The sequence below is a fragment of the Littorina saxatilis genome, linkage group LG17 (assembly GCF_037325665.1).
Source record: "Littorina saxatilis isolate snail1 linkage group LG17, US_GU_Lsax_2.0, whole genome shotgun sequence".
NCBI lineage: Eukaryota > Metazoa > Mollusca > Gastropoda > Littorinimorpha > Littorinidae > Littorina > Littorina saxatilis.
Genome location: NC_090261.1, coordinates 20,410,015 through 20,420,014, shown reverse-complemented (window position 1 = coordinate 20,420,014; position 10,000 = coordinate 20,410,015). Strand labels below are relative to the sequence as shown.

General features: G+C 40.1%; 1 protein-coding gene across 2 annotated transcripts in view; it reads right to left on the bottom strand.

Annotated features, from left to right (window-relative positions):
* The window catches only part of LOC138952886 (calmodulin), a 15,007-nt gene that overhangs the window by 315 nt on the left and 4,692 nt on the right, over positions 1–10,000 (bottom strand). Inside the window, exons 1-6 of one of the 2 annotated variants that reach the window (XM_070324636.1) lie at positions 8,688–8,813; positions 7,380–7,410; positions 2,772–2,915; positions 1,866–2,108; positions 652–731; positions 1–57 (exon numbers count right to left, since the gene is read on the bottom strand). The exon at positions 1–57 is cut by the window's left edge and continues 315 nt beyond it. In XM_070324636.1, the coding sequence (XP_070180737.1) occupies positions 703–731; positions 1,866–2,108; positions 2,772–2,915; positions 7,380–7,410; positions 8,688–8,714 (474 nt within the window). In that variant the 5' untranslated portion in view covers positions 8,715–8,813 and the 3' untranslated portion in view covers positions 1–57; positions 652–702. Of the gene's footprint in view, positions 58–651; positions 732–1,865; positions 2,109–2,771; positions 2,916–7,379; positions 7,411–8,687; positions 8,814–10,000 lie in introns of those variants that run through there. The other variant, XM_070324637.1, reaches the window with a different exon arrangement.

The following is a 10,000-nucleotide window of genomic DNA, read 5'->3' as shown; positions in this document are numbered from 1 at the left end:
AACTAATATCAAAACTCGAAGTGCAAGCAAAATCCGAGAAATCCAACGTGACAGCACCTGTAAACAGATTCCATTTCTTACAATGTTGGGGATGTTGCAACGTTTCAGAATGTTTCAGAATGTTTGTAGTAAGTTCATTAACAGGACACATTGCATTTATCCTATAGCAATTAAAGGAAAGTAAGCTTACAAAACACACGACACTAGTATTACGTCACCCGTCTTCTTGCACATAAGACGAGGAGCATTGCATAACTGAGCGACTCTCACGCTCGCATTGTACTGGTGTCATTACACATAGCATGTCAAGACTCATCACATCAAACACAGAATGTTGCATTTTTGTTAAAGAAAAGAACATGAAATGAACACCCCCCTTTAGCTGGATATATGTAGTCACTTTTACCTCTCGCTTCAACGTAAAAATTGCAGTACATTTTCCACAATTTTATAACCACAATTATTGTCTTCCAGCTTGAACACAAAAAGATGAAATATTGTACTTAAAAAACTAACCCAAAGCAAACAAACAAACAAATAAAATCACAAAGAGAACGTCCCTTTTTGAAACCGTGCTGACATTTTGCTCAAACATAACTATTAATAATATATACATTTTCAATTGAACAGCAGGAAAAACCTTATGCTTACCTCCAGAAAACGTTGAGACGGCTATTTTTCTCATCTCCTTTCCCTGTGTTCTTATTTGCTCATCATCATAGTCACAAACTCTGGAGAAAAAAATAAAATAACAAGATTGAGAGATTTTGGGGGGATTCCATTTCTGAAAGAGAAATGCATCGTGAAAGATATGGCATTATATTGCTCTCGGACAATGAGACGGGTATCCATGGAAACGGACGCAATAAAAAGCGTGAGAAACACCTTCACACAATAGTCTGACAAACAATCCGAAACGTGTCCCAAAAGCAATCAGCGAGACACATGTGTTCAGAACTGTATCAGCGAGACACATGTGTTCAGAACTGTATCAGCGAGACACATGTGTTCAGAACTGTATCAGCGAGACACATGTGTTCAGAACTGTATCAGCGAGACACATGTGTTCAGAACTGTATCCATGCCTTGTGGTACACACCAGGCTTTGTACGTGAATGATATTCCATTTCAGGAAAGAGTTATGCACGTTTAGTTAGTCATAAAAAAAATGGACACAGGTCAATTCACAAACAATAAATATCGGTGTACCACAGCAAAAAGTCTGGGAGCCAAAAGCATAGATCAAAACGATTGCAGACAATAAACCTGGAGCAAAAAGTAAAGGAGACAAGCGGCACACGATGTGAAAACCCACCAAGGAGAATGCTGCGAAGCGAAAAAGCACAAGGCAAATGTCCGTGTGAAAAAAGTCCAGAGTTAATAAGCCACTAGTGAAAAGCTTACAGCAAAAAAACAACAACTGCGGTACAGAAAACTACAGATGAGAGTAAAAAATCATACAGCAAAAGGTTTGGAAGGGTTAAAATCGATTGTCCGTTATCAAAGACTGGATTTAAAAAAAGGCCAGAGCCGTCCTTGTCCAGAATCCAAAAGCTCAGAGGCGAAAGTCCAGAATCAAAAAGCCAAGGAGTATAACGCCCTGTGTAAAAAGCCCGAAGCCAAAGTCTGAAAGCTGAAGGTTCGGCACTGAAAAAAAGGGTGACGAAAGGCCCAGGGAAAACGTCACGCAGCGGTAAGTAGAGACAACTCATAAGTGAACATCCCCGGTCCAAAATAAAAATCCAAGTAAAAATCTGAAGACTATAAAAGCTACGGGGTACCAAACACTCAGAAAGTGTTGCGGGAAACCTCAACACCCAAAAGCAACAGACACAAAAAGCAGCTCCTACACGAGTCAAACTCACCCTCATAATTGACCTGACCGTCGCCATCAATGTCGGCCTCTCGGATCATCTCGTCCACCTCCTCGTCCGTCAGCTTCTCGCCCAGGTTGGTCATCACGTGACGCAGCTCGGCGGCGCTGATGAAGCCATTGCCGTCCTTGTCGAAGACCCTGAAGGCCTCGCGGATCTCCTCCTCGCTGTCCGTGTCCTTCATCTTGCGCGCCATCATCGTAAGGAACTCGGGGAAGTCGATCGTCCCGTTGCCTGCACATCATCATGCCAAACACTCATCAACACTCCAGTCTACCAGCTGTACTGGGTCTTTTGGCACAGAGAATGTTTTCCCCTTGATACCAAACTTTTCCCACAGAGCCCAACTTCCCATACTCATCTAGCCATCATCGTCAGGAACTCGGGGAAGTCGATTGTCCCTTTGCCTAAACGTCATCAAGCCAAACACTCATTAATAAGCATTCATACTTGTAATGATTGGACACACCCTCAGAAAACCAACATCCAGCATCATCCGCCAGGCTCTCACCTGGACGCCGCAGGGGAAAGAAAAAGAGGAAGGCCAAGAAACAGCTGGAGGCGTGAAGCAGACAGAACTGAAGAGGCAAGGCAACATTGAATGTCGGTGTTATTATCTACAACTGGAGTATTAAAGAAAAATGTAAAGAGAATACATTCTAGTTGCCATTTAATATACCTTATAACTATCTAAAGGACTGAGAATGTATGTCAAAAAATGGAACCCTGCTCTGAAGATTAACTCACAGACTCACAGACAGACAGACAGACAGACAGACAGACAGACAGACAGACAGACAGACAGACAGACAGACAGACAGACAGACAGACAGACAGACACACACACACACACACACACACACACTCACTCACACACAAACAAACAGACAGACGTACCGTCAGCGTCCACCTCGTTGATCATGTCCTGGAGCTCGGCCTCCGTGGGGTTCTGTCCCAGCGACCTCATGACTGTGCCCAGCTCCTTGGTGGTGATGGTGCCGTCCCCGTCCTTATCGAACAGCGAGAACGCCTCCTTGAACTCTGCGCAACAAAAGCAGAGCGAGGGTGAGAGCGAAAAATACACAAGTCGCGTGAAGCGATATTAAAACATTTAGTCAATCTGTCGGCATCAAAGTAAAAGATTAACACCAAAAAACAATCATCGCCGACACAATATTAGGAAAGTCTCGACTAACCACACCCAAAGACCGAGACGGGTCACGCTCTCGTCTCCGCGTAGCTTGCGAACGCAGTACTCACTTAACCTATTTTCTGTAATTCTGAGCACATTTTTAGAGTAAACATGACATATGTTTATGTTTTTGAATTCAGGAGAAATTGAGGAATACGATGCAATCATTTTTAAATCTGTTAGTGAAAATTCGATTTTAATGACAACTTTAATGAGCAAACTAATTAACTAATTGTTATGCTGCCGAGCTGAAATTCAATCCCATAGTCAGGACTTTGTCGAAGATTGCTTGACCAAAATGTCAATCAATTTGATTGAAAAATGAGGGCGTGACAGTGCTGCCTCAACTTTCACAAAAAGCCGGATATGACGACATCAAAGACATTTATGGAAAAATAAAATAAAAATCTGGGGATATCATACCCAGGAGCTCTCATGTGAAATGGCATGCAGATCGGTCCAGTAGTTTTCTCTGAATCGCCCTACACACACACACACACACACACACACATACACACACACACACACACACACACACACACACACACACACACACACACATACACCACCACCCTCGTCTCGATTCCCCGTCAATGTTAAAACATTTAGTCAAAACTTGACTCAATGTAAAAAGACCAAAAAATACCGTACTCGCGTATTAACGAAGAAGATACTAACCACAACGATGCGGATAAAAGAAGAGGACAGACGATAGAACAGAAAGAAGAACTACAGAGGTATCGTCTTCGTTAACACGTGAGTACAGTATTTGTTGGTCTTTTTATGCAAAAGAAAGTTTACTGCTCAGGAATTCCTTGTCGTTCTGGAAATAGTTTACTGCCGTTTGCTTTTTTGACAATCCTAATCATATGAGACAGAGCGCTTTTTTCCTTTTTTATTTTATTTTTTATTTTTATAGATCAGAGATGCAATTGTGGACGTTAGTGTTCTGGAAAAAATGCGTACGACATGTGCAACAGGAGTTAGTGAGAGTTAGGCGGAACTACTCCCCTGGTACCTTCATCACGTGACTTTCGTCCTCATCCGTTAACGCCACTTTGTTTTTGATATTGTGAGTTTTTTGTGTCTTTAGAATCCGAACTAAACAATATTATATAAAGTAAAAGCTGAACTGGAAATTTATTCAATACAGGAAGCTAAGGGAGCCCAAACTAGGTCCCGAATTAAATTTATTGAAGAAGGAGAAAAAAATACAAAGTATTTTCTCAATATGGAAAAAACACACTCGAACGCGAAAATTATGGATCGTCTTGCTAAAGCAGATGGTCAGGTGATAACAAATCAGGATGATATTTTGACTGAACAAGTCCAGTTTTTTAGAAGGAGATACGAAAAAAATATTGAGTTTGATGAAAATTTGGTTGAACAGTTTTTGGATGGTGTTGAAGTTCCTCAATTAACAGAACAGCAGAAGACTGGAATTGATAGTCCGATCACTTTAACAGAATTGTCGACATCCTTAAAAAATATGAAAAACGGTTCCTCCCCTGGATGTGATGGTATTACAACCTCCTTTATGAAGTTCTTCTGGTGTAAAATAAAACACATGGTATTGAATTCCTTTCATGCTTCTTTTTTAAAGGGAGAATTAACCGTCACACAAAAACGGGCAATAATGATATTAATTCATAAGGGTAAACAATTACCAAGGGACGACCTTAATAATTGGCGACCGATTTCACTATTAAACACTGATTATAAAATATTGGCGAAGACTCTTTCAGTTCGCCTATCTAAAGTTATTTTAGATATTATTGGTGAAGATCAGTATGGTTTTTTGAAGGGTCGAACCATTAGTTCAGCGATCCGGCAAATAGACGATTTAGTATCGTATGTAAACGAATATAATAAACCTGGGTTCCTTGTAGCACTGGACTATAAAGCTGCATTTGACACGATTTCCAAAGAGTATATTGTGTATGCATTTAAACGATTTAATTTTGGTGCCGTCTTTGTAAGATGGGTAGAGATTCTATTGTATAAATCGGAAAGTTGTATCAATTTTATGGGCTGGTTATCGGAATGTATTGAATTGAACGCAGGTATCAGACAGGGCTGTTCCTTTTCACCGATGGCCTTCATCCTTGCATTAGAATTGTTGGCCTTGAAAATTCGAAATGATGGTTCAATTAAGGGTCTGCCTCTGCCAAAAGAAACTAATGATAATTATGATATGTTCTTTAAGATATTATTATATGCTGATGATGTGACCCTATTTCTGAACGATATGGATGAGTTAAAAAACGCATTAACCCTTGTTACCTATTTTTCCAAATTCTCTGGTTTGGCAATGAATAGACAAAAAACTGAAATCATGGCCTTGGGCAGTAATAAATATGGTAATGAAAATGAGTGCGGCTTAAGGTGGACTACAAAAGTGAAGATTTTGGGAATTTATTTCAGTAGCTCCTCATCGGTCTCTGAGATTGAAGAAAACTGGACAAGCCGTATTGAAAATATACGACGCAACATTGTAAAATGGTTTAAACGAAATTGTAGTATCATGGGGAAAATATGCATTGTGAAATCTCTTTTGTTATCGCAGATTATTTATCCGTTGCAAGCACTGGTAATACCCGAAAAGGTATTGACTGAGATAAATACTATGTTTTACAGATTTATTTGGAAAAAACGATTTTCAAACACTAAGGCATTTGAGAAAGTTAAAAGAAAAGTGATGTGTCAAGAGTTTCCTGATGGGGGTTTAAAAATGATTGATGTCATTGATATGCAGTCCTCTTGTTTGTTGTCCTGGGCGGCAAATTTATTGAACGAAAAGCAGGAAAGTTGGAAACAAATACCGATACATATGTTCTCGAAGCTTGGTGAAAGGTTGTGTTGCTTCCAATCTAACACCACGGTAAAAAATTTTAAAGGATTGGGATTAATTAAAAATGTATTTTGGAAACAAGTTTTAATTTGTTGGTTGAAAAATAAGGACATGATTCAGAGAGCAGTAGGCGGAGACATGTTATTAAGAGATACGTGTTTATGGAACAGCAAGGATATAATCTATTGCGGCCAAACCCTGTTTTTTAGCGACTGGATTAAAGCAGGCGTTTGTCGAGTAAAGGATGTATATGTTGGTAATGAGATTGTGCCCTTTAATATTATGCAGCAGAAGGTTGGATGTAAGCCCACAAGATTCTTTGAATATAGGGTGATTTGTACAGCAGTTAAAGCAGCAACACTACGCTCTGCAAATGGAAATGTATGTGGATTCAACGATTTAAAGAACCTGAGTAAGCCTTGTCAATTTCGCAAATTAATTATAAAGGAAAAATATGTGGAGCCGGTTGTAGTTAAATTTTGGGAACATAAATTTGATTTCAGGCCGGGAAAAGAGCAATGGTTAATGGTAAACAAAGTAACCACTGAAACAAGATTGCGAATGTTGCATTGGAAAATATTGCACAATATTTACCCCACAAATATTTTATTGTATAAAATAGGCATTTCCGTGAGTAATTGCTGTACTCACTGTGAGAACGAAATTGATTATATTGAACATTTTTTTTTACTTTTGCCCGAAAATTATGTCCATTTGGAAATGCGTTGAGGATAAAGTGAATTGTAAATATAATATGATTATTAAAATTACCGTAAAGGAAGTTTTTTTGGGCGTATTTGAAAATTCACAAAGTTCCAAGGCACTAATAAGTTATGTGAATTATTTGATTGTGATAGCCAAAATGTGTGTTGGTATTTATAGATATGGCTCCCCTCTGGATATTGTATGCATTTTTGAGAGGGAATTGTTATATAGAAAAGTTGCTTAAAATACATTTAGATATAGTAATGTTAATGTTATAGTAAAAACATTACTTAAAAAAAATAAAAATAAAAATCAATGAAGAAGGATGCTCCCCGCCAACAAAAAAAACAAAAAAAACAACAAAAAAAAGGCAAAAAAGAAAGGGTTGAAGCAGCCTGCATGCAACAGATTTAAAAAAAAAAAAAAAAAAAAAAAAAAATTATATTCCTACATTAAAACTTCCGTTGAAATTCTGTTCAGAGTTAAATATCTGAACTTCCTCTGCCAATAGCAAGCCATGACTGAGGGTTACATGCCTTGAACATAACGTTTCCGGAATAAACCAAACGTTTAACTCAAACCTATCGCTTATTACTACAAATATGCTTTCTCTTCAACAAACTGGCATCACCGCTGCGACTCTGAGCTTGGATGATTTCCATCGGTGTCCTAGAATTTGGACCACTAATCTTGCATACGTCATATTACTGAACTGAATTGAAGCTTCTGTTGAGAGCAAAACAACACCATGACCAACCTCCTATTTGTTCCTCTGTCAACTGGTCCGCCTGCAACAGACATAAGCCACGTTTATTATGATGAATCCATTGAGCATGTGTGCAGAAAGTCGGGGTTATGGAGTGCGCCTTGCCTGACACAAGGCTCGTGTTTTAAAGCAATTTCATGTGCTAGGGTGAAGGTCGCATGTATTCACAATACATACCAAATTAAAGGCTTATATAGGAAGGAACAGCCAGTCCAGGGGATGCCCTGCCTTCAGTGCTTCTGGTAAATTGAATTTCAGTTTGTGACTTCGTCTTCTGACAGCGTTGTTTGTTTCAGTATTCATTTGTGTCTACAGGTCTGTCTGTCTGTCTGTCTGTCTGTCTGTCTGGTTCGATGCTGGCTGGCTTGCTGTGTGCGTGCTTGCGTACGAGTGTGCGTGCGTGCGTGCGTTTAGGAATGTGTGTATGCGTGTATGTGTTTGTGTGTGTGTGTGTGTGTGTGTGTGAGTGTACGTGCGCCTACGCGTGCGCGCGTGCGTGCGTGCGTGCGTGCGTGCCAGTGCGTGCGTGCGTGCGTGCGTGTGTGCGTGCGTGCGAGCTCGCGAGTGCGTATGTGGTATGTGGTATTTTTAATATTCTGACTGTCAGCTAAATGATAACAGACATGTCGAGAAAAGAGATATCAGCATGAACCGGCAGGCGAATGCTGATATGATTTTTGAGACATGTCTGTTATTATTTGCTAACAGTCAGCATAATATAAATAGTGGTTTTATCACCGTCTAGTTTCGACCAAAAGAAATCTCGAAGCGATCCCGCGAATTAGATAAATCAGCTGCAATGGGGACCGCATTGCTCCTGTCTGATTATGCCTTTTAGGCAAAGCATTCTTGTGACCTGGGTCAGCCAATCACTTACCTGACGTGATGAATATTAACAGGGCAAATGCGCTCACACGACAATCTCACATGATAAACCATGAACATGCGTGGTCCTTGCCGTTGTGTAAAGCACCCACTGACAAAACTGGCCTTTTGCCGGTAATTTTTAGATGAACAAGTGTATTGTCTGACATTGTTTGAAGTGTCAGTCTTTACAATAAGTCACTTTGATATTGTTAATTCAAACTTTTACTTTGTCTTGTTTACTTTTAGCGTAATAAACAAAAAGGGTCCCGGCCTGACCGCTATAACATTTAGCGGGTCACCCAGAATCCGTCCTGGTTGGTCAAATAGCCATATGGTGCACGGGAATGGTAATAATCTAAACATGAGTTATTTCTAAAATGCGGACTGTTAGCAAATGATAACAGACATGTCTCACAAAAGATAAAAACTCACTCCAGGCGTTTCCATCTTCTTCCACATTCAACACAGTCCAAGGAAAGAAAGACAAATATCGTCTGTCAGCCGGCCAGATGTTCAAGTGGAGTTTCCCTACCTCACCTAGCCAGTCTTAGTTCTCAACTCTTCCGATCGATATAACTCGGCCTGTGGGTTTGAATGTGATGTTTATGAAGCCTTTGTTCAGCAGCTGCGAGCTGTTGCGAAGATCTTTTCGATTCACACTGCCTTTTTTGTTTGTTTGTGTGGTTTTGTTCACATTGTGGAAAGAATGTGGAGCTGTCGAACCTGCCCCTAGCGACCACCTCTCGAAACCGACCACCTGACCACAACGACCACTTCCAAGGACCCCAGACGAGTTTTTCTTGTACGTAGGCTAATTCACATTTCCATAACGACCACCTGTCTGTGACGACCACTTTTGTTGGGTTCCTTGCGTGCACGTGGTAGACAGGTTCGACTGTATATTGATAAGACCAATACAGTTGACTCTCAAGTTCATTTTCCCCCGGCCATGTCGCGTTTAAAAGTGTAGATACATTGAAAAATAAGACGAAGAAAAAAGAAAGAAAAAAAAGAAAAAAAAGACAAGGACAAGTCGCGTAAGGCGAAAATACAACATTTAGTCAAGCAGAATGAAACTGAACGCATCGTCAGTCCACCGCTCGTGGCAAAGGCAGTGAAATTGACCAGCCAGAATAGCGCGGTAGTGGTTACGCTGAGCAGGATAGCACGCTTTGTCGAAGATTGCTTGGCCAAAATTTCAATCAATTTCATTGAGAAATGAGAGTGTGACAGTGCCGCCTTAATTTTTACAAAAACCCGGATATGACGTCATCCAAGATATTTATCGAAAAAATGAAAAAAAGCGTCTGGGGATATCATTCCAAGGAACTCTCATGTAAAGATTCATGAAGATCGGTCTAGTAGTTTACTCTGAATCGCTCAACACACACACATACACACACACACACACACACACACATACACACACACACACACACACACACACGCACACACACACACACATACACACACACACACACACACACACATACACCACGACCCTCGTCTCGATTCCCCCTCTATATTAAAACATTTAGTCAAAACTTGACTAAATGTAAAAAACAGAACGATACAGAGTGTGGATTAAGTATTTCACAGTAAGGTAGTCAGAGTCTTGTGAGGCATGCGTCTAAGACTATATGTTGTTCATCTCGAAAGAAAGGCTGCTGCGCTTCGAAGAAAGAAACAATGCATTCGAATAAAGCTATATTGATTGAAGTGGCCAACTCTATTAAAGAACTTTT